General features: G+C 38.9%; 1 protein-coding gene across 10 annotated transcripts in view; it reads left to right on the top strand.

The window, feature by feature from the left end:
• ENAH (ENAH actin regulator) overlaps window positions 1–24,867 on the top strand; it is a 90,977-nt gene that overhangs the window by 23,824 nt on the left and 42,286 nt on the right. For all 10 annotated transcript variants that reach the window (XM_042051520.1, XM_042051518.1, XM_042051515.1 and 7 more), the window contains exons 2-3: window positions 21,134–21,299; window positions 22,706–22,883. In XM_042051520.1, the coding sequence (XP_041907454.1) occupies window positions 21,134–21,299; window positions 22,706–22,883 (344 nt within the window). The remainder of the gene's footprint in view (window positions 1–21,133; window positions 21,300–22,705; window positions 22,884–24,867) is intronic.

Here is a 24,867-nt window from a genome sequence, read left to right as displayed (position 1 = left end):
ACTTTATTTAAGTTACATTACAGCTATGGTCATGCAGACTCAGACAATGAATTCACTGATTCAAGCCAACAATTGGTATGTGAAAAACAGGGACCTGTTGTCTTTGGGATTGCACTTTGAGTCAAATGGCATGCACAGAGCAGGAATTTGTGCAGTCATTCTGCAAACAGACCTTGTGTACCGTCTGACAGGTTTTTTTTTCATTCAGTTTGTTAAAAATGTAACCTTTCCATAGCATATGCATATGCGAGAGCATATATGCTGAAGTCAAAACTTTCAAAAATATAAATTTGCTGATATGTGCAAGTTTTAACTCTAAGCTTCCATTAGCCAGTATTTCTAAAAATGTCACTTCATATATGAAAGGGGAGCATGGATAGCACCAACCTAATTCTAGCACGGAGAAATCCATGCAAACTTTCCTACACGATTTTCCTCTGGTTTTTTTTGCAGACAGATTCAGACCATCCTGTTACAAAAAGCAAAAGAGAAGGTTCGATATCTCCTCTTCATCCTTTATACATATTTATGTACCTGGCATGAAAGACCACTCACAGGGGCTGGACCTCTGGAGAGCAAAAGCTGATTTCAGAACCAACTCCAAATAGCACAGGCCCAAAATTCTCAAGCTCTTTTTTTAAGAAGAGTGATTTAATAGGTGTTCAGCCTTCAGTGGTCAGTTGTTTGAATCTAATTTTCAGAGTTGTCCCAAGGTGTTAGAATTTATCCAGACACTAGAATTACACAAGACAGCTGATACCAGGTTTCTCAGGGACATTGTAAGATTGACAGCTTGGGTATTTGTTGTCACTTAATGCTCTGGCAGAAGTAGTAGCAGCTGGAAGATAAACATCTGAAGTGGTTGATAACTGGTGTTAAATTAGGCTTAAATGTGGACTGCAGCATCTGAGAAGCTAATGCGTGTCTGGAGGTGGTGAACAGACACAAATTGCCATAGTTGGAATTACCAGGCACTTGCAGATGTTTGTGGTGCCTGACACCCTTGGGTTTCTAGAGCAACTTGGGTGCAACAGAATGTTTTCACAGCATGGGTCAGGTTGGAAGGGACCACAGTGGGTCATCTGGTCTGACCTCCCTGCTCAGGCAGAGTCATCCCAGAGCACATGGCACAGGATTATGTCCAGATGGTTCTTGTATGTCCCCAGTGACGGAGACTTCCCAACCTCTCTGGGCAACCTCTTCCAGTGCTTGGTCACTGCACAGGAAAAGTTTTTCCTTGTATTCAGGTGGAACTTCCTGTGCATCAGTTTCTGCCCCTTCCCCCTTGTCCTATTGCTTGGCACCACTGAGCAGAGCCTGGCTCCATCCTCTGACCCTTCCCTGCAGAGACTGACAGACACTGATGGGGTTCCCTCTCTGTTGTCTCTTCTGGAGGCTGAGCATGCCCAGCTCCCTCAGCCTTTCCTCGTAAGAGGGATGCTCCAGATAGCAAAGTTGACAGGGCTCAGTATATGAAGAGAAGCTGTACATGCTCGGAACTTTCTTGAAACCATCTGTAATTCAGAATTTTTAAAAGAAGCAGATGAAGATCCAGGCTGTTTGACCAAAAAATTTGCATATTCTTATATACTGGAACAAATACCATTTGAGTAACCACAGTGGAATGGGTTTCACCAGGCACTTAAATAATTGAAACCACTGAAACTTAAATAGAATAATACTAAAAACAAAATTATGATTTTACTTTATTAAAAATTGTTGGGAACTGCAACTATGAGTCTGTTTCTAGACTGTTTAGGGATTAATTTGGTTTCATTTAGGGATTCATTGGTTCCATTTTGTTTCATTTTAAGGAAAGTTATTGCTAAAGGCTAATGGGTTCCAGGAATGATAAAAACAGATAACACTTGATGTTGATTATTCAACTTTACTTTTCAGAGTCTCTCATCATTTATGAGGACCAGATTTCTGGTTCTCAGAATAGTAAATGCCTCCTATGACAGTAAAGGAAGAATTTCTTCCCCCCTGCCCAGAAAGTTATCTCTGCATGTGCTGCCATGTGTAATATTTGAAACTTGGAATATTCGTCTCTTATACCTTGTCTGAAATATTTAGGACAAATGCTGCTTTTTGAGCTTGAAAACAGACAATTTAGTGTCTCTGCCAGTGTATGGGAAACACTGAGTTAGAATCATTATTATGCAAGTACTACTCTCTTTTTTGGTGGGAAGGGGTTGTTTGTTCTTTCGTCAGCAACCTGAAAGTCTTTGGTGTATTTTGTGGAAGTCACACGTGTAAGGAGGCAGAACGTTCTGCTCTAACCATGAAGAGCTTGTTCTGTAATCTCTTGTCTTGGGACTCTGAATTAATCAGATGCCTGCTCATAATTTACCAGGATCATTTCTAGACACTGCTGCATTTGAGGGACTGTTTATCCTGGCCAGATAAGTCAAAATACAAATCACTTGGAGAAGTGTGAGAAAAAACAGTAAGAACACTGCTGAGCTGTGTCTCACTTATGTTGATGAGATATTCTGAATTCAGGGAAGACTTCCCATTTCCTAAACTATCATAAGTGAGTGTTTAGATCCTTGCTCAGCTGATTCCCTATGTGTAACTTTGTCTCTCGAATGTTAAAGGAAGTTGGGATACTGTAGGCATCGGGGTTTTTTTACTGCCACAGATATTGAGAGGCTCAAATGACGCAGCACGGTGCTTTGGGCCACCAGCTGGTGCTGTAATTGCAAATTAGTTGAGCTGTAGCTTCAGATCCTAATAAAGTTATGCATGCTCCTGGGGTGTTTCTCAGACATGGGAGCGGAGCCATGGTCTGGGAATATCTGAGCCGGATTCATTTGGCTGATTGATTCTTACTCTGCACCTTCTGAGACAGCCTCCTGCTGCTCTGCGAGCGATAAAACCAGCACCTAAGTGCTGCAATACATTTTGTAACTCTGCTGCTGGATCTTGACCTTGTTCTGCACAGAGCCAGTGCTGGTCTCTCCTGTGACAGGGTTCACCCGTGATGGATGCTTGTGACCCAAGGCTGCTGAGGGGAGGAATTGCATCACTGCTGAGGGAGTTTCATGGGATGGGGGTCTGTCACTCCCTGCAGCAGTGTCAGAAAGGGCTGCTGGCACCTTCTGCCTTCGAGTGTGCTCTGCTGGCTGTGAAGTCAAGGGCTGCCTGTGCACAGGGATGCTCCAGAAATAGCAACTTGAGAATAAAGAGTCCAGTAAACTTATCTTGACATGTATAACTTTTTCAGAATCTTCCGTGAGATTTCACAATATTTCTACATAGTCTGTTCTAGTATTTCACTGCTGTTACTGTTAGGGGAATTTTCCTGTTATTCTTGTTTATGGAGGATGTTTTTAGTACATCCCCAGTTTTTTCTCCTCTGTGTTGAGTGGTTTGCTCTTTTATTTTGTAACCTTGTAACTCCCGTGTCTTTTTTTGACACACTTCTGCCTTGCCAAGTGTTTTCCCAATTTGTATGGCTGCTGTAGTCCAAAGTGTGCTACTTTGTGCTCCTGCTTGTAGAAAGCTAATTGGAGTTATTTTTTCTTACGCTTTAGATTTCACCTTGTATGGATAGGTGTCAGTACCATATACTTAGCATGCAGTGCTTCTCCCCTGCCCTAAATAAGTTGGGTAATGATGAAAGACAGTGCCTGTCACTTTTGTGTGATCTTCTGTCCTTCCTGGTAGGAAGGTGGTACTTTCCCTATAGTCTTATTTGTGCCCACATTACCTGAGCCAGATTATTACAAACAGTTCCCAAATGACCACTGGTAGTTACAGCTTCTTCTTTTCCCCACATACACTATTTCATGGCAAGCTACTCGTCAATGGATTTGCCACAGAAAAGGTTATAAAGTGGTAAATCTTACATTCCACAGGTAACTGGGAATCTTAGTTTTTATGAGCATGGTTTTCATACTTGGAGGTAGATTTGCCTCTCAACAGGAAGTCCCTGCTCTTGGCAGTAACTATACTATTTGGATTGTTTTGGCCAAGCCATTTTTAATATCATTAGATCTTGCCAAGTGAGTGCTGCTTACTTAATGGAGGCAAAGAAATTGTTTTATACATGTGTATTTCGTACAAATCTTCTTTTTTCTTTAATTTGTATGAAGGTGTTCCCTATGGCCTTACACTGCTCTATAAAAGACATGTGTGTTTTTTCATGAGGCTGTTCCATGAACTGAATGTCTTTACCTGATACAACAGTAGCTTTAGGTGGCTCAGGGTGCTGCTTCACCCCTTTGAAGGCTTTTCTAATTGTTTCTTTAGCTGTTGAGGTGAAGGAAACACAGGGTGCTCATGGTGGGTCCCACAGTGTGCTGTGTTTTGTGAGGAATTGTGAATAGTATTTGGTCCGTTCCCAGACTTTTCAATTTGCTTTGACTGCTCCCTTATAAAATGTTGGCTACTTTTCTGGCCATTGTTAGGCAGGAAGAGGTAAGACTGCATGCTGGTGCTTGTTACTGTATTTTTTCATTGGAATATTTTCATCAAAATGACTGTACTTTTGTGTTGGTTTTGGGTTATTTTTTACAGAAGTCTTGCTCCTGTGGACATCTGTGTGTGTCCACTTAATTTAGCAGATATTAGCTGTTAAAAAACACTGCCTGATGTCCCAGCTGGTAGAGGGAGATGTGTTGCCATAGCTGGATTTAAATAACCTCTGTCCTGCTTTGAGTGCAAATGCTGCTGTAGGTCTGACCCAGTACCATAAGGAAAACAGCTACTGACATCCAAACTACTGCTTTTAACAAGGCCTGGATTTGATTAGACTGCCTAGGTTGCTGGCAGCCTTAGATGCCTGGAATAAAAGTTTCTAAACCAAACCAGAACTTTGGCTAATTCAGAGCATTGTGCTGGTGGGGTAGCTAACCAATTTGCTGGGGCTTCTTTTCTCCTTTGGCCTGGAACAGCCTTTCTGCAGCTTTCTGCTGTGCTCACTCATTGCTGCAGTCCTCCCTGCTTGGTTTTGTTTCCCGTGAGTCCATTTGTCTCAGTTTTTGTAAAAAGCCCCGAAGCGCTTCTGAAGCAACTTGCATGAGGATGCAGAAGAACTCTTACATGGGTAGCATGTGCTTCTAATGGTTTATGGTTACATTATCCTCGCTGGCATGCTGGTAGATAGATTCAGAAGTAGTGTGCAGTCTGACAAAATATGATTAGTCTGCACTTACTGGTACACGTAGTGTCTGGGAAACCCTGATGTAAGTCTTGAAAGGCTTTATCTCAACAGTCTTGCTTGATAGCCTTTGGGAGCTTTTTTCCAAAACAAATGACTCACAGCCCTTAGGTACTTCATAGGGGCAGTAAATGCTGTTCTTTGTACATGGGAGGAGGGAGAACAAGCAGTTTACCTTTTTGCTTTTAAAGATAAACTCTATAAACAAAACAACCCCCACAACTAACATGCTGATGTAGAGGAGGAAAAAGGTCACAACAGAAGAAAGTTGAAAGTATATAATTTTCTGCAGTCTGTAATAAGGTTGTTAGTGTTTTCTGGAACATTACCTGTTCGTTTTATGCATGGAGATGTGTAAACTAAGTTCTGTTGACTTTGTGTCACATTACATTAACCAAATTTTATCCTTACATTTCATCGCCTGCTTTTTCAGAAATGACTGGACAATTGAATATGCAGAAATGGAAACTGGATTAGACTATATCAGGGACCAGCTAACTGAACTGTGGTTTTAGCGTATGACCACATATGGCATAAAGCTGTTAATAAAACTACCCTTTTCTCTCTGTCTCCCTGCAAAATACCTATTTAGGGTTGGTAGTGCAGTCTGTTTGCTTACCTCAAGTTAGCAGCTGATCAGGTAATGTATTCCAGAATATGAATGCATAGCTAGTCTGAAAAGGCTGTATGGTGTTAATCCCCTTGTCTTGTGTATCACTTGCCTAAAAGAGGGCTTTTGTGAGGCAGGTAACAACTGAAGAGAACTAAATCTTTTTAAGTGTGTAGCTGGTGTTATCAAATTGCGTGCTACAGCACAGAAGTATTCTTGAGTTAAGAAACAAAAAGATGCCCATCAACACACCAGAAAAACCCAAACCAACCAAACAAAACCAAAAAAACCCCACCCAAGCTGCCTCAAAACTCCTTGTTTGCAAGCAGACCTGAAGGCCCTGGTTAGAGAGTAGGATTCCCAAAGCTTCTGTGAAGAGGGAAGATGCAGAAAAGTCCCTGTGTGGTTTAAAGATTAAACCTCCGAGTGTAACTGTTAAAAGGGTGTTGTGACACTGGAAAAACCCAGCCTAGTAGTAAGGGCTGTAAATAGCAGTCAAATGTTCTCTGACATGAAGCTTAAGGTATCTTAGCACTGAAATGACTGTGAGAGACAGTAACATCATCAAATGCTGGTTAAAATAAGGCAAGATTGCCTGGAAAAGGTGGTTTCTAAAATGAAGCTGGAGCTGGAGGGGGAAGATAATAACAATGGCTGGAGTGTTGATCTAGAGCAGTGAAAGCCACGTTCCATTTGGAGCCCGGCAACAGCCATCTTGTACAATGAGAGAGGCCCCTGGGATGCCAGCTGGATTGTGCTGCCTTTATGCGTTAAAATAGCGTTTTCCGATAATTACTGCTGGATTAGCTGAACTAGTGAAAATCCCTGCGCAGATAAAGCTTTCTGGCACTTGCAGCCAGCACAAACCTAAACAATGGATATGCTGATAAGGAGTCTTAATTTTCTAGTGTGAGCAGAATTGTTCTTCAGCTCACCTTTGCGTTATAGTTACTCCTCTAAATAATTTATTAGCGCAAATCATCAACGAATGTAAAACTTTACTTTTAAATACTCTTATCCCTGCTGGAGTTTGCAAGTCTTTTTTTCGTTTGGAAAGTATAGTGGTTAGTGTTGGCCTCTACCTTTTTATTTCTTTGATGTATTTTTAATATTTAAAACCACAGAATAAAAGCCTTAACTGGCTAGAGCTGCTGTTCTGTTTGGGCTGTTTGTATTCCTACTTTCTAGATTGGATTTCTAATTTCAGTTTAATGAGAACTACTTCCTTATATGTAATGATTCACTGAATAAACTTGGGGAAGAAAAGATAAGCAGTAAAATTAAGTACAAAGTAGTAGTATTTTCAGTTTAAATACTGGGCTCTCAGTGTGAGATAAGGTGTCGTGACTTATGCTCCTTGAAAAGGGGGAAATAGAATAGCTGACATCCAATTCTAACTAATATTAGAAGAAAGTGCCTAAATATATCTTCCAGTTTTGATAGTAATGTAATAAATGCACTCTTGCTAGATAAGGGGTTTTTTGGACCTTATTGCTATTTTGAAAACTTTATTTTCCTGTTTTTCTAGTAAAGGAAGGCAGCAACTACTTTTGTCCTTGCCCTAAAGGAAAAAAAATATTTTTATCAGAACTTTAAAGGACTTCCCGACCTGGTAATACCATTGGGTATAAAGGATTGCACAGTGGAATTTTTTTAATATAATGCATTATGTGTACAATATAACATAGGAAAATACAAAAATCTGTAGACTTTTTTCTTCTGAGTGATGTTTTAATCAGATTTTGGCTGTTCCAGAGTCAAGTCTTGTGCCCAAGTACAGATACAAATTCACATGCAGAGTTTTGGATTTGTTGAATAATTATTTGTATTTGTTCATGCAGATAGGCTTGAAAGTGTGATTTGTCATGTCTGGGAAAGTTTAAAATAGAGGACTCTTGGGAAATACAATTTACTATCACCAGTAGATGTGATGCAATTTGTTCTAAAACTTTGGGGTAGAGGTAGGTGGTAATTTAATGAAACAGAACATGGATATGTGCCTGTTACTGTAGATCCTAGTGTTTAACAGATTAACAAATTGTCCTGTTTTCAGCTAGGACACACATTTAAGATTAAAGTAAATGTGAAAGAGAGGTGCCTTTCAAGTCTTAAAATTGAAGTTTCGTCTCTAAACATGAGCATTTGCAAAGCAAGGAGAACAACTGGAGAGACAGCTGAATCGCTTAGGAATTGGGAGCAGGAAAGCAAGGCAAACACAGTTTCTCACTGTTTAACTTGGTAACTGTTTTTCTGGTGTGAAGGCAGATCTCAGTGACAACATTTGAGAAGCTAACAAGCAAAGCATCCTAAAATGGGGGAAACAAAGTATTGCAGTCTTAAGCAATAATTACGTTGCCAAGAAGTTTGAAATACTAGAAGAGCTGCTCTCTAGAAGAAAAACCAGTGTGTAATTCATGATAAAGATGCTGATCTTTCTATAAATCTATAGTAACTTTTATGACCTTGCATAATAATTTATTCATTTCTTCTATGTGGGTGTTGTCTGCTCTGGAGTGAGACTGCTATTTCTTCTTTTCACTGTGTAACCATTTTGGTAGAATTTTGATGATAGACCTATTTCAGAAAGGTGAGATTTGTTGAGAAATAGTTTTAGTTTTTACTCATTGACATGACAATGCGAATGTCCATTTGTGCTGGCTGCTCTGCATGGGTAAAACCCCTCCAAACAAGTGTTTCAAGCACACATCTGCGTTGATACACTTCTGTTCAAGGGCTGTGTGCTTACTGCCACTGCACTCTAGCTGCTTAATTTTTATTGCAAGAGATACTTGAAATAGCTGACATTGTGGGAAAATCAAACAGCTTCTACTCAGTGTTTCATGGTGCATCCAGATCATCCAATTTTCTAGGACAGAATGTTAGATGTAATGAATGCACAAATGTTAATGTTAATTATTAACTAGATTGAATTAGTTACTGCAGTCGTCTATTGGTGTTCAAACTTAAAAGTGGGTCACTGAGTCTCAAAATACTTTTGCAATGAATTTTAGCATTGATTTTTGTATTTCTCCTTGTGCTGTTCTTTTCCTGCTAGTCTGGAGAAGAAGAGTAGAGCACTTCAAGCCTTTTGCTTGTAGCCTCATTAGTGTACAGTTAACCTGTCCCTTCTTTTAGAATTACACATTAGCACATACATGACAGGACAGATGCCTCTGAATCCCTTTGCCAGCTCCAGAAAAAGGATTTCACTTATAAATAAATATATAAACAGTGGTAGAATTTTTAGATCATACGACCTTTACCACATTGTTATTATCAAAGTCATTAACTGATGAAGTCAACCTTCATACTTTGGGAAATGCAAAATTTTTTACTGTTAGTTGTTAAATAGCACTGTATGAAGGATATTCAGAGGAAAAACTGATCACAGGTTTGAATGATTATAGGTTAATTTAAGCTGCATTTAAATAGAAGAATGTATGCAATTGAGATTATACCTCAGGGACTAGATTTTAATGACAAGCCTTAATACCTTGAGGGAAGTGTATTAGTAAGAATTGCTGGGAGAAGTGAGGAATTTGTGGGGTTGTTGTATGAGCTGGAATCAGGAATTTCTTCAAGTTAGAGATTAAAATCTTGACTGACTTGCAGTCAGACTTGGAAGAAGAGCTGCTGAAGTAGCTGTGTGAGTAGCCACTTCAGGAAGGATATTACTAATATGTAGGGTATAGGAGGAGTGGAAAAATAGTAGTTTAGAAAGTGATATTGAGAGATAAAATGATGTGGGAAAGAAATCAGAGTTATTCAAAGTGAGACTGACTTAGCCTTGCCAAAAAGTAATTTGGATCAAAGAAGAGAGGAGTGCAAGAAAAATGTGCTATTCAGTGAGTAAATGCAGTACTTTGGCATGAAAATTGAATTCATATTTCAATATAGGTGATAACTTTGACTGCATTCAGTGGCAAATGTAAATAACCCATAATTGATGTGAAAGCAGAATGCTTCCAGATTGTGTCAACTTGATGATGATAACCTCTCCTTGATTTGTGAAATTTCTGTGTGGAAACCTGTGCTCAAAGAGGAGACTAGAGCTCTACTGTAGAGAGGCATATAAGTGGAAATTTAGTATTCCTTTGTTTTGCACATTATCATAAATGTCTCTACTGAATGCACAACATGAGGATGCTCATTAGATTTTCCTGTACAAGGAAGCAGTTGTAACTGGGGTAATTTTTACACATCAGTGTTTGCTCACTACACCGTTACAGGTCTTGGGTTGCTGAAGAATTCATTTGTTTAGAGCTGCTTGAATAAGGCCCAGAACTTTGCCTTACCCTGGTGCCCTCGGAAATGAGGACAAGATCGTCAAGAGCTGTGTTTATATTTGAAGTGTTTTGTAGTACAGACTTGTTAAGAGATGTCAAAAATTCATGAATCAATCTTACGTGTTTTGTTGGGAGGGGAATATGAAAGAAATAAGGCTTATTGCTTATTATTTAATATTTAGACATTTATTTGGTAGTACACATCAGTGATATAAATATTATGTGGTTTATTTAAACCTCTTGCTTTTAGGCTTTGAATATTTGAACTACCAGCAGTGTTTAAGATCCTCATTTAAAGGCTACAGAAGGAGAGGCTGCTTGAAACTTCAAGTGTGAAATGCATGTTGCTATTTTTGGGAAGAGCATTCCAATAAAATGAGGTGCTAAGGCAGAAATTGTCATAAATAAGGCACTTATATATCTGCAATTCAGTGGGGTGTTCTCAAAGAATTTTATTTCTTCTAGAGTCATACACTGTCTTAGTCAAGGTGGGAGTTCTTGGGGTTTATCTGCTCCTGTCACCTTGGCTGGGTTGCTTAAAGCCTTGTCCAGATGAATTTTGAAGTCTCCAAGAATGGAGATTCCACAGCTCCTCTGGTCAGCCTCTGACAGTATTTAACTGATTTCTTGGTGCAACTTTTCTTTGCCTGGTTAAAATCTCCTTTTCTGCAATTTTTGATTCTCTCTCACCTTTCTGTAGTGCACTTCTGAGAAGATTGTGACTCTTATTCGCTGTAATTCCCTGCTGAGTAGTTGAGAAGTGGCCATTATGTTCCTGCCTTAGCTGGAGACTGAACAAGCACGGCTGTGAATCCACTCCTGGTGCATCTTTTCCTCTAGCCTCATTAATGGTTTTCTCTTGGATTTGCTCCAATTTGTCTAAGTCTTTCCTTCCACTGGAGAGCCCAAAACTGGGCACAATGTGCCAGATGCAGTCTGAATAGAGGGGAGTAATCACTTTCTACATCACTGAGGTTGTTTTGTCCTAGGTGCAAGTTTTAGCCCTTGCCTCCACATTTCTTGAGGTTTCTATTACCTGATTTCTCCAGCCTGCTGAGAAACCTCTCAACAGTAGCTCTACTGTCCAGCATACCAGCCTATCCCAATTTACGGAAATGCATCCACAGACTTGCTGGAGTTGCATTACATCCCATTTTCCCGGTTGTCAACAAGTGCATTGAACAGCATCGCAGCTGGTATTGACCCCCCTAAGAAAGGCCCCAGTCACAGCTTACCAGTAGATGTCAAGCTGCTCCCTACAACCCTTTGAGCCTCTGGCTCCCCAAACCGTGGTTCTTGTTCTGCTGGAGGACGGTCGTGGCATTTGTCGTTTTCAGGAACTTGTCTTGATCACCCTGTAAAGCTGTTAGAGGGGCCACACAATGTCACCATGGTACCTTCACCTGTGCTGGCTGCCTGCTGTTCAGTGGACTCTCTGTATCCAGTTCATCAAACTGGAGCCACTAACTTTATTTCCTTCTAATGCAATACTCAGGCAGACCTGGAAAGTCTGAGAACAAAACTTGCTTCTGAGACCAAGGCAATTACATGTAGCCTTTTCTTGTACTTTGCTGCTCACATTTTCATGACTAATCCATAAAACCATAAAAGGCTTGGGTTGGAAGGGATCACCCAGTTCCAACCCCTGTGTCATGGGCAGGGACACTTTCCACTAGACCAGGTTGCTCAGAGCCCCGTCCAACCTGGCCTAGTTCTCATTCATGTCAATGTCAACCTGGTGTTTAAAAATAAGTGTTAAATTAACAAAATAGGGTGCTGGGTTTTGGTTTTTTTTCTTAGGTGAAATTCAGCTTTAGAAAGACTATTCCTTCCTGTAATGAATCTTTCTTGTATGAATTGCATATTCATGTGTTAACACCGGGGCTAGAATGTGTCACTCGAAGATTAGCCACCTTCCCTTTGCACAGCTCTCTACATCAGAGGTTGCCCTTGTATTAAATAGGTATTGTAAAAACGCTGCTCTCTTGCTGTTCCAAGAGGAGCTGGGCATTGGTTATCTGAAAGTAAAATGAGTTACATGATCTGTGGTGCTGGTAATGTAATGATGGATTCTGTTGCAGCCTGTTTGGGAACTCGGATTGCCTGCGGAATCTGGGCTCTGAAAACTGTGATTTGTACCATGTGTCGAAAGCTTAGGAAATAAAGTAAGAAGGTCACTTTTTGTTAAAATATGTATAGAACATAGGAAATGTATGTATGTTAAGTGGTTTTTCACAGAAAGTCATCAGCTGTCAGTCTAGTTGCTGAAGATGTTGTTTTTCATGCCTGCTTAAAAAGGCTTTCCACAGTATGTTGGGCTCAGATTCAAGGAATCATAGCAAAGAAAGCAACAAGCCCTCAAAAAATAGGCTATTTGTAGGAAAGAAGTAATGTGTCTGGCTGGCTTTTGGCCCTGGCCTTTTATGACCTTCAGGTTAAAAGATTTGAACTTTTCAATCTGTCATGATAGTTCCTATTTGGTAAAGATACTGATTTTGTGGTTGATAGCTTTGTTCAATTACAGGGTACCCTGGTGCTTACAGATTGGGGTTTTTTTCAGAGTTTTTTTACCATTAGCTTTGACAACAGAGACACAAACCAAGGAATTGATTTTTGATAAAAATCTGTCTTGAGCTAGGTGAAAGATCATGGTAGGAGTCTTCTGCTCCTGTTTTACTGTTGAGTAAAATCACTACCCAGACAGAATTAGCCTTTACTGTGGCAAAACCTTTGGCTGGTGATGCCGCTGTATTGAATCTGCTTTGAGGAAATGGAATCTGTTTCAATTACTGCATAGATCCTGCACAGCCTTTTAGTGTAAGCAAAGTAGTAAATGCCCTGAAGAAATATGTTTGAAGAATCAGTGGAAAAATGGATTTGATTATAACAATGTAATATTTTCAGGAAAAAAATCAGGATAAATTACTGAAGGTGCCATGTCTAAGAGAACACCCCTGTGTAAGAGGATAAAAGAAAACAAGAATATGGATGAGTGCACGGAGCAAGCATAAACTAAATTATCTTATTTCATGGTTCTGTGGAGTCTAAATGTAGGACTTTATTTTACCAGTATAAAAATAATGGCTACAAAGATTTCCCCTGTCAGTGTAAATGTCTTATAATGAAATAGTTGGCCTCTGTATAGTTCTGATTTTTTTTCAAAATGTTTGTTGGAAACATTTATTGAAAAAAAAAATCTTCATGATTCTCTGTGGGATGAAAATATCTAGAAAATAGTGGAAGAAAGTGGGAAAGTGTTGCTCTTGTCACTTGCAGATTGTTTCATTGAAAATCTTACCTCCAAGGTAAAATAATGAAGCCTTCTAATAAAGTTTTTCCATGAAGTTATCACTAGCTTTGCATACAAAGCAAAGACCAAATCTGTGTATAAAATTCTACCATATCCACATTCTTCCCTGTCTCAAGCTTGGAATCTTAAATAAACCTAGTCACTTTTTTTGACAGTAAATTTTGGACAAACTGATGCTTCAAAGTAAGTTCTTCACCGAGATGTAAAAACCTCGTGTTTTATTTTAAGCCTCCAAAGTATTGTCTGTACCAAAGCTGTGCCTGCTTTTTGGACACGTATAGAATTCTGTAGATCCAAATTTGTTATAAGGAAAGCCTTGAACCTGCAATGCAAGCCATGAAAAATTGTTTCTCTTAACAGACACAAAAATAGATAAATATCTGGGTAGTACAATAACACAAACAAGTATTTGTACAAATACATATTAAGGCTAGCAGATAACCTATGGAAAATTAAGTCATGAGCATGAAGTCTTGAGTTTGATCGTGGTGTTTTTGGATAATAGTTTTGAGCATCTCTGGTTTCCTAGAATGGAGTGTGTACTATGGATGATGAAAATTCAGAATTCTATACTTTTTAAGGGACCAAATGGTTGTTCCTTCTGTCTGCTGAAGTAATTGCTTAAGAACACCCCTAACTTTGTGTGTTAAAGGATTTTAGTTTCTGTATCTCTTAAAAAACTGGTATTTGGTTTTGGGTAATTACACAGTCTATTTAAATTGAGAGTTGAGAAGTGAAGTACCTTAATATCATCTTCGGTTTGTTATGAAAGTTGGACTTCACAGAGTATTTATGAATTTAAGGGTAGATAAAATTAGTCACATATGTCTAATATATTTTATTAATACTGTATTACATTATTGCATATTATATAGTTAACCACTGTTAATACAACTAGTTTCATGCTATTCAAAATCCATGTTTTTCAGTCTGCTTTTCTTAATTCCTGTTAATGCTTTCAGTTTTTTTAAGGTTTGTCTTTGTAGTGTCAGTGTTTGTTGGTTTGACTTGTCATATTCTCTTAGATATTCCTGATTTCCTTTGAGAGAATAGGTGAATTTCTTATGTGAGTCAGCATATGACAAGCCTAGAGACAATATTGAATTGCCAACACAAAAATTACTTTGTCCATTGCCTGAAATATGGCACGTGAAACATTCGGGTAGAGAAAATTTCTTTGGGTTTGAAATTGGTAATTCTGTGTGAGAAGTAGGCTTTCATTTGACATCAACCTGCTGTTCTAAATAATATTTCTCTTTCTGCCTGCATGTCCTGCAATTTCTTTCAGCTGTTTGATATTCACCTGCTGCTGTGAAACAAGCTACAAATGCAAAATCATCAAGGAACAGATTTATAGCAACAGGAGAAATTTATGAGAATTTTCTGGCTCTGAGAGCAGACTTCTCCTAAATTAATGTTAAATGCTTTTATGCACAAGATGAAAAGCAATTTTCTTTCAGTGGAAGGTGCTCATTGAGCAGAGAAAGTTTGTCCTCAGCAAACTGTGTACCAACTAAAACTCTGGAGTGTTGCAGAATCCTGTGCCAAAAGCAAAGCACCTTTCCTTTGCCAACTATTAATCCCAGTGGTTCAGTTCCCCCTGCTTCTCAGCAGTCCTAGTTTTATTTCTCGTTGGGACTTTCCCTTGCAGGATTTTCTGCTGGTTTCTGATGTTGCAGCTAATCTGTATTCTGAGTAGTTCATGAGGAGAAAAAGTGGGAGAGATGAATGAATCTCTCGGTTATCAGAGACGGAAAAGTGGGAGAGATGAATGAATCTCTCAGTTATCAATCAAAAGTTTTCTAGGCACAGGCAAGTACAGGAGAGCTGTAAGCGAAGCAATCTGGGATTTCTCCCTCTGCATTCACCCTCCTTTTTAACAGCCACTCTTGTTTGAGTTGTATCTGCTGGAAGGAATCAACAAGGACTCTTGTGCTGTGAGGGGTTGTAGTGTCTGAAGAAGAATCCACATGGAAACAGGTCAGATGAAACAGCTGGTCCTAACTGAGTCTTATGTTAAAACCTAAATAGCAAGTAAATTCTGTACTGGCTGAAGTGTTGGAGTGGGCAAGCTGCATCATTTGAAGTTGGGTGCAAGTAGCACAGCGTAGTTCCTTCTGCTGTACCAAGCATGTGATGTTCCCTTGCCAGCACCATGTGCCACTGGCTTTTAGTAATGCAGGGAAAGTTGAGATTCTTACTTCTTGGCTGAGGATGAGTTAGAGAAACTTAACTTACTGAACTCCTAATGGTTTATATTTTTCCATGATGTCCTGTTGATGGTGTAGATGTCTTGCTGGCAGGAGGAGGTGATAATTGTTATACTCAGTCTCCTCTGAGATGTCTTTCTGGCTGAAGTGCTAAAGTTCAAGAAAGGAATAAAATTAAAGCAGCTGATTATGAGTTAAAACAGAAAGTAACTCAAAGTTCTTCCCCTCTCCTCACTCACATCACCCCTGTCAACAAATTCAAGCCCATTCCCCTACTCCCAAAAATAAATACTGAGCTATGTAATTGAGTTCAGTCTGGAGCATATTTGAGGGCATAGGAAACATGCCTGTGTAACTTCAAGATGCTGAAAAGTAGCTTAACGGTTAAGCCAGATGAGCAACTTAGAATACATGGCAACTTTGTCTACAGTGTCTGTTTTAGTTAATAGAAAGTAGTGATACAGTATATGTAGAATTTTGTGTTGGTTTTGGGTGGTTGGTTTTAATTTTTTAATAGCAAAACAGAGAACACACATTTTCACTGTGATGTGCCAGTTGGGGTTCAGGAGCAAGCAGGGAAAACTACCTTCCAAAACACCACCACTAAGATATAGACCTTTATATCTGAACGAGCATTTAGCTGCTTTTCGAAAATGTGTATTTTTAAGATGTTAGAATTGGAAATGTTTAGTGTTTCTTTCTAGCTTTGCGCCACATGGTTTGAAAATCCTAAACAGGCGTTTGATGAATCAGTGTCTCTTTCCATTCCTTCTGCCCCACAAAGACTGCACATTTTAAGAACATGTTGTTATGTCTCTGTAAATTGAGACCATAGCAGGAAAAAAAAAAACCCCTGAATCACCAGAAGCAGTGGTAATGGGATATAACTTTTTAAAACCCTCATTGTTACATTACTAACAAAAATACTAAATGTTGAGAATCAGAACAATCACAGCTTTTCCTTGCTTTTGTTAGTATATTTAAATGATCTTTTCTGTGGCTGCAATTGTGCTGTTTTTCATATGAGTTTGATCCTTGAAGTATGTTTATCTTTTTTAGTTCTTGAGAGAGGAAAACCAAGCATCAACTTCTTGTGGAGAGGGAAAAAAAAATAAGGCTTAGGTCAGCAGACTGGATTGGTGTCACTGTGCATTGAGCTTAAGAACTTGGGATGTGAAAGAATGAACACATTCCATCTGGGCGAAAGAATGATGTCTGCTAGGGTTCAGTTTGCTATGGTTTTTGAGCTTTTTTGTATGATCTCATCACTGGAGGAGGAAAGTATATTCTCCCATAAGAATAATCTTATGATTCATTACTACTGTGGTTTTTTGTGTGAGCCTTTTGAGTGCCAGACCTCCCCCCACTCTTCCACCCCAAATAAAAACCAGCCACCCTGTCTTTGGCTTTATATGGTATTGCTGTAGGTGGACTTACCCAGAATAATGGCTGGCTTTAACAATCAGAGCCTTACATCTTTGTCTGGAGAAGAACTCCTCCTAACATATATTTATCCAGCTATTTGTCAAGCTTTACATTTTGGGAAGAGAGCTTGTACACTTTGTCTCCTAAGGTTTGGTAAGCACTTTTTTGCATGAGTGTTCCCTTGAATGAATTTTCTGTTTTCTGCAAATAATTTCATGGACTTAGTTTAGTGAGTTTACTTGGGAACATATGATTTCTCAGTTTTCCTTAGTTAATATTTCACTCTAGTTCCCCAATCCACTTCCCTAATAATTTAGCAATCAGTTCTTGGAGCAGCTGTGCATTTTGGCACTAGCACGTGAAGCTGGAGATGCTCAATCTCCCACATCCCCTAATCAACTCATATATTGAAAAGGTACAGGCTAATCCAAGTCTAATGGTTTCTGGAACCATTACACCCCACCAGGAAGAGGAAAATTTGCAGATAGGCAAGTAAACCCAGTAGGATGCTTTTGAAGGCCTAATGGCATGGCAAAGAGATGAAGACCATTTTTTTTTTTTTTTTTTTTTTACTCTTGCAATATGACTGTAGACAGTTTGTTTATTTGCCACCAGTGTAAAGTAATCTGTCTGTAAAAATCTGCATTTGTGATCAGACCAAAGTGTCTCTGGCGCAGTGAATGAAGGAAGCCATCCTAGCACAGGTCATGTAAGGGACACACGTGTTACAGCAAACCCTGGGGACTGTGAAGAGCTCATGTATAAAAACTGAGATGGGTGAAGACCTGTTTCCTAACAGAATTACAGCAGGGAGGTGTCATAAGTGTGAAAAGCAAGAAATACAATAAATGATACCATTCTGATTCACTTGGCTCTTGTTCCTTTGCACTGAAGTTTAAGTTCATAGATATTTGTAGAATACAAGAGACTGGTTCAGATCCTAGTAACAGTCTGTATGCTAAAGTCAGAATTTTCCTAGATAAAGGTGGCTCTTTGGAAAAAACCTAACTGTTATTTTTTATTAGTCATGAGCTAATGGTGTGGATTTTTGATTTGGTGTAACCCTCTGAAGTTAATGGAGTTCCAGTATGCATTTTATTTTTAGGGGGTTTTTGATACATAAATACTTGCTGGTGTCTAATTATAATATACAATATACTGTGTTCAGATGCTAAACTACCAAAGGGCCACTGAAGAGCAGAACTAAAGATTCTTTTCATTAAAGCTCATGCCTCCATGCTTTTCTTCAAAAGGAAGTGTAATCACTTCAGAGAACTTACTACTAAGAGTAAATGAATAAATCTCCCCTTCACCTACTAATGTGCCATTATTGAACCCTGGAAAAAGGCTAGCATCCTGTACTGGTTTAATTTGTCTCTGATAGGGATAGCTCCATTTTTCCATCTTACTCTTGCAGTCTGATAAACAAAGTGATGGTGGTGGGAACTGTTGGCTGGAGGGGAGTATGTCACCTTCAAATTGATACCTGGATATGAAAATTACACACCTGGAACACCGAAATTTTAGTTACAGGATTTGTATGAAATGAAGGCAAAAGGTTTATTGTATAGTGATTGAAAAGATCAGCTGGAAATTGTTTGTCATTTTTAAAAGTTTGTAAATCATCTCATTTTTATATGGCTAAGAATCTTTCCCTGTTATGATAATTGTGTTATTTTAAATGGAGCATGAAGTACTTGAGATCTAGACTTGGTTAATACTTCCAGTTACACGACATAGCCTGAGAAGTGGAACTAAAAATAGTTTAGCAGTTGTTAAAGAAAAGCTAGAAATTCGACTCAAGGTCATCTTATTTGCACTTGTGAAGTGTGCCACTTGAATACCGAATAGTTCTGAAATGAATAGGTTTTTCTTCTTATTTTTTTCTCTTTTCTTTTTTGGTATGTTAAATAAAATAGTGTAAAAAGTTTTATAAACTTAAGCTGAATAAGAGCACCTGAAATGTGATGGTTTGTCCTATTACTTAAGTCTTCTGGTCACATTACTCAGTCACTTTCTCTGGTTCTACCTTTGTTGTAGTTGGAACATATTACCTTAGAATCATAGTCTCAATTTTTAGTAGAACCTTTTTTTTTAATCTGTCTGGCACATGACTGAGTAGAAGTTGTTTTTTGGCAAGAACTCTGCAAACCACGTGGCTCTGCTTCCAAATCAGTATCTAGGTCCTGCCACCTATGGTTTATCCTGCCTGTGATTGATCCAAATTGAAATATAGCCAAAATGTATTATGGGTTCAGAAGTTTTCTAAGTTTACTGTCAGGCACTTTAGAAAAACCACTACTGTTTGTCATGTACTTTGTGAACGGTACAGAATGTTTCTAGGTTTGAACGTTAAGATGTGTGCCAAAATATCTAAAAATAAAGAAATCAAGTAGGTTCTTGCACTGCCCTCTTCTCAAGTGAGGGAACCATATTTCACTGTGGCATATATTTAATGGGACTGTGAAATGCCTAAAGGTTGTACCAGAATTTATTTTCTTTGCATTTAATCTTTCTTCCTGGATCAGATGTGGTCCTTCCAGTCTTAAATTGTAAACTATGCTTAGAAAAGAAGCACTTCAGTTATGTATATTATGATTTTAATATCCCTAAATTGAGCTACAAGAAGAGTGGTCTAATTAGAGGTTGTAATCCCATTCTGATTTAGTTGTTGAATAGGTGAGGGGATTAGAACACGTGCATTTTTAAAATTAAGAACCTATTTCCTCATTTGATCATGAATCTCTCGTGCATGAGAGACATGATCTCAGTATTCTCTCTTGTCTGTGAGCCTTGAAAAGTGTCCCAGTGTTGCACTTTTCTAATTGTTAGAGAGCCATGGGAAGTGTGATAGAAATTGATTCTGTTTTCTCAAAAATGTCGATATTGAAAGTTAACAAAACAGTTGGATGCACTGCAGAATTTTCATGTGTTGGGAGATGTAAATAAGATACTGGGAAATTCAGCACGGTCTTTGGAAAAAAAACCCAACCCCCCCCCCCCCCTTCCCAAACCAACCATCCAATAAAAACCACAAAAAATCCCAAGACAGATGGGTGGGGGAGGCATCCTTTCCCTCTTTCATAAAATATGAAGAAATACTCCTTTACTTTCCTATGAAGAATGCATGTCTCTTCAGCCTTCTCAGTTTTCCAAATGGCAGGCCACATTCCTTGCAAGCCAGGCATCATGTGCTTTCTATAATGTTGGATGTGCTGGAGTGGTATGTTCAGAGAATCTGACTTACTGATAAGAAATCATTCCTTTCTATTTTTATTTCCTGTCTGCATCTGGACATTTCCCTCAAAGACAACCTGCATGGTATCACCCTTTCTTCTCCTAATAAATAGTCTGTTTCTGGTATGTTCTGGTTTCATGTGTTTCTTACATGATGACATTCATGATATTCTCCTTTTTAACTTCAGGCTGTACCTCAGCTTCCAGATGACTGGCATAATCAGGATTAGCTACTGATGGCAGTCTCTTGATGAAATTGCACTTTTTGGTAATCAGTAGAGCCTTTTTTCAGGGAGAAAATCTTACACCTGGGTGTCAACTGTTGTAAAATGTGTCGAAACCAAAATGCGTTTCATTTATGAGCTGGTGAAATTTTTGTGCTGGACTTTATCCTGTGTGTGTTTGTTTTCTTCCCTATATGTTAAAAGGTACAAGGGTCTTCCAATTCTCATCTCTTGTAGAAGTAATTTCCACTGGGAAGTGTAGACTGTATGAAGCTAGTGCAGCTCCAGATTCTTGGCTCTTTGGTCTTTGCAGAAAGCTTTGTATATGGTTGTGGCATTTAATTAAAATTCATGGCTGGTGGTGAGGAGAAAGGAAGGGGAAAAAAACATGCAAGGGGGAAAAGTGCAAAAATAAAAAATGAATACCTTCTTGATCTCTTTTATTAGTTCTTAGGCCTGTCTGTCTGGACCACAGCTTGTCAGAATGAACACATGTAAGCAAAATGTCAAAGTGCTGATGGTTTTGTATTCAGAAAGGTGGAGGTTTCAGCAAGTTGCAAGGAGTATGGCTTTAACATTATGAGTTAAAAAAAAGAAGTTAACCAGAAAGATGATGCTTTTCCATAAGTAATTTTATTTTCTCCTCCACTTTGTGTATTAACAGTGAACAGAGTATCTGCCAAGCACGAGCTGCTGTAATGGTCTACGATGATGCCAATAAGAAATGGGTACCAGCTGGTGGATCAACTGGATTCAGCAGAGTTCATATATATCATCACACAGGCAACAACACATTCAGAGTAGTGGGCAGGAAGATTCAGGATCATCAGGTAAGGAAATCTTTGAAGATTTGGAATATTAAGAAATAAGTCTGCAGCAAAATTATGGGGCCAAAAATTAATAAATCAGATTTTTTTTAGCTGAAGTAGCAAAACTGTTTTATTGCTTTTTCCCTGTGAACTAAGCACTTTGCGTACCACCAAGGCAATAGTCCTTTTGCCATTCCTTCCTACAGAAATCTATTTATAAAGGTTAGTGGTGTACACAGAAGTCATCTGGTTCTTTTAAAGCAAAGTGGCAACCTAAAAGCTTTTCTCCCTCACTCTGTGCTGTGAGCTGCAGTCTGTGTAGACACCAGCAGTTCTTTTAGCTCTTCCTATCTCATGAAAACTTGGATGCATGATGTCTCATTTCCCCAGATCAATTTGTTCAAAAAATCCTTTTGATATTTGGTAATGCTGATCATCACCACTTTTAAGAGAGTGAGAAGAGGGAGTAACAGGGATTACATCTTAATTTCCTTGATGAAGTTACTGGATCATGATTAAATGACAAATTAGCACTCTGGAAATGCTCTCCTGTTTGATACTTGGGATGGGGTTAAAAACCTAATCTTTTGTTTGAGGAAAGCTTCTTACATTTATTACTCTCCCTCCCATCATTTCATAGAATTCTTTTGGTCTGTTCTTGCTTGTTTATCACACACCTGAAGCCTAGACTGATAATCTCCTATGTGATTTGTTATTAAACACTTACTCCAAGTAATAAATGGTCTCTATGCATTCATCTGAGAGCAAATGTGGGGGTTTTTCTCCCATTATTCAGCAGAAACAGGTGAGAGGATATAGTTATCCAAGTGCAATGGGATCCTCTTAGTGGATGGCTAGTAGTAAATGGTTGCCCTAATACCTCGAATTTATCATCTTTTGTGTCAGCCATAACAATCTTGCAAAACAATACGCTGTGGTCCATGGTACAAATCCAATAAACTGCTGCTGAGAGCCCTGCAAGCCAAGGGGTGCAGCAGCCACAGGGAGAAGGTGATAACTTGGTTAAAAAAGAAATCTAACAAATACTCTGTGAAGTTCATGGGAAAACGAGTTTCTGAATTTCAGATGCATATTCACATCAAGTAGTCTGCTGCTGGAAGTCAGAGCTGTTGATGTTACTACATTGCTGTTGGAAACATCGCTGCATCTTTTGAAGTGAGAACACTTAAGCTACAAAAGTTGATACAAAATATCTCATTAGTCCCCTTGTGTATTCTCATCACTGATTACAGACAGCATTGGAATTAAAATTGAAATGGTTATGTGCTTTCAGCATTGTGTTTTACAGATTATGGGTCGTGAATTAACCCGTGTGGCTGAGGAATAAAATCTGCACAAAGCTGAAACTTCTGATGGAACAGCAGTAATTTTAAACCTAAGTTTGTTTGTTTTTTTAATGATTATAGGTGGTTATAAATTGTGCCATTCCAAAAGGGCTGAAGTACAATCAGGCTACACAGACCTTCCACCAGTGGCGTGATGCTAGGCAGGTGTATGGTCTGAATTTTGGCAGCAAAGAAGATGCCAATGTCTTCGCAAGTGCCATGATGCATGCCTTAGAAGTATTAAATTCACAGGAAGCTGGTAAGAGTCTCTTCACTATTTTTTCCCCTAAGATTGTTCAAATACAGAAAAATTCGAGTGTTTATGCTTAGAAGTCAGTAAGTCTTGTTTCTAATCATAATTAAGCCTCTAGGTGTTTTAATTATTTGGGTGTTTTGTCTAACTAATTACTGCTTCTTAACTGTGATTCTCAACTCCACTGACGTCCCTGTAAATGCAACTCCTAGCACGTAAATCAATTTTCGTGTTTCTCTATTAGATATAGAAACTGCTGGCTTTGCCTTTTTTTTAAGGAAGCAAAACAGCAAGATCTGCCCAAGAAGCAGGTACCCTGTAACAAGGATACTTTCCAGGTTTCCTAGAGACATTCAGGTTCTTATTGTGTGTTGGGTATTTTCTCATTGATTACTGGTTTATTATAAAAATGTGAAGGTTTTTTCCTCCAAACTTTGGAGTTCAGGTAATCTTCTCTGGCAGTTCTTACCATACAGAGTTTTCTAGCTCAGAGACCTTCAGTCCAGGGTTAACATTCAGATGAGCACATACAGTTTAGACACCAGGTCTGTCATTTCATTTGTTTGAAGACCAGGGTGACATAGGCTTTAAAGCACTGGTGGAAAAATTTGTGGCTTTCAGTCTTCAGCTGGTATCTGTAAAATATTCTAGGTAGGCTCTACAGCAAATTGATCAGTGTAACACTGTGACACACACAGAGGGAGTTTTTCTTTTAAAAGACTGAGAGTCTTCTGTGTTCTTGTAACCAAATAGAATTCTTTTGTCCTCATTAAACTTTAAAGATTGCCCGTGTAACAAGAGACAGTACTTGTGTGCCAGTTTTCTTTCTCTTGTGTAGAAAAGAGGCTGTAGATAACTATACTAGGGCTGTCTCCACTGCAGCAAAAAAGGTGGTTTTATCAAGTTGGTTTTTATCCTGGTAATTGTTTCAAGACTTTACCTTTTGCAACTACGCTGTCTAGACCGTGGATGATACATTCTGCAGTGCTTACACTGTTATGCAACATAGGAGGCCAAAATATAAATGGTAGCTAGAGTTAGAAGGTTTCTTTTTGCCTGCTAAAATAACCCAGTTGTGATTCCCAGTCTCACCTCTCACTTGGGTGTTTTCTCTTCGAAGTCCCTCAGTTCTGCTTTCCCTAAGGGTTACTCAGTTGTAAACTTTTCGTGCATCTGACTGTTCATCACCTGTCTCCCACCCAACATTTGGGAACATGTGAAGTGTTGATTTGTACTCCCCCTTGATGAAAAGGCCTTATTGATGGTAATTACACCAGCTTTGAGGGGTTTCTTTCCCATTACCTGTACTTGAAGAATTTGTTACATGTTTCAGTTACATATCTTCCTAATTCGGTTGAACTCCTCATAACACTAAACCTGAGCTGCTAGAGAGGCTGAAATGACATAGGCAGGCATGGCATTGCTCATGTTTTAGTTAGACTGTGTGTCTTTTTTTCATTTTGTGGATTGCAATTTGTCTAATGACTCATTCTCTTGCTGCTTTATGCAAAGTATTTGTGGGCTGCTACACTGTTATATAGTTCAGTAGTAGAAATTTTATTGAATTGAGATGCCACTTCAGTTTGTAAAGACTTGGATAGAACTAAAATCGTTCTATAACTGTAGTGTCACAGCCTGCTTGCTGACTACAGTGCTGTTGTCTTCTGGTTTGTTCTCAACGATTTTGAGATGGACAGGAATTAAGCTGTGTAACTGTTTGAAAGTGACTGGGTGTAACCTTTAAGTTTCCTGAATTACAGGATAGTCGCTTTGTTTCTCCTTCTTGTGTTTTGATTTGGTAGCAGCAGGCACAAGTCAAAATGCATTAATTAGCTGCATCACAAGCTAGTGGGTGAGCACAGGAGATAATTGTTCTTCCCTGGTTCCCACCAGCCAAGGGCTGTGGTGGTTTAAGATTAGCTGTCACTTACCTATGTCACAGACAAATAGGTGCTCTAGCTTCCATCAGGATGAAATAAAACCAAAGCTT

This window comes from Corvus kubaryi, unplaced genomic scaffold (assembly GCF_017639235.1).
Source record: "Corvus kubaryi isolate FWS band 111438036 unplaced genomic scaffold, C.kubaryi_AGA036_p1.0 76, whole genome shotgun sequence".
Lineage (NCBI taxonomy): Eukaryota > Metazoa > Chordata > Aves > Passeriformes > Corvidae > Corvus > Corvus kubaryi.
This window is presented reverse-complemented; position numbering and strand designations above follow the sequence as displayed.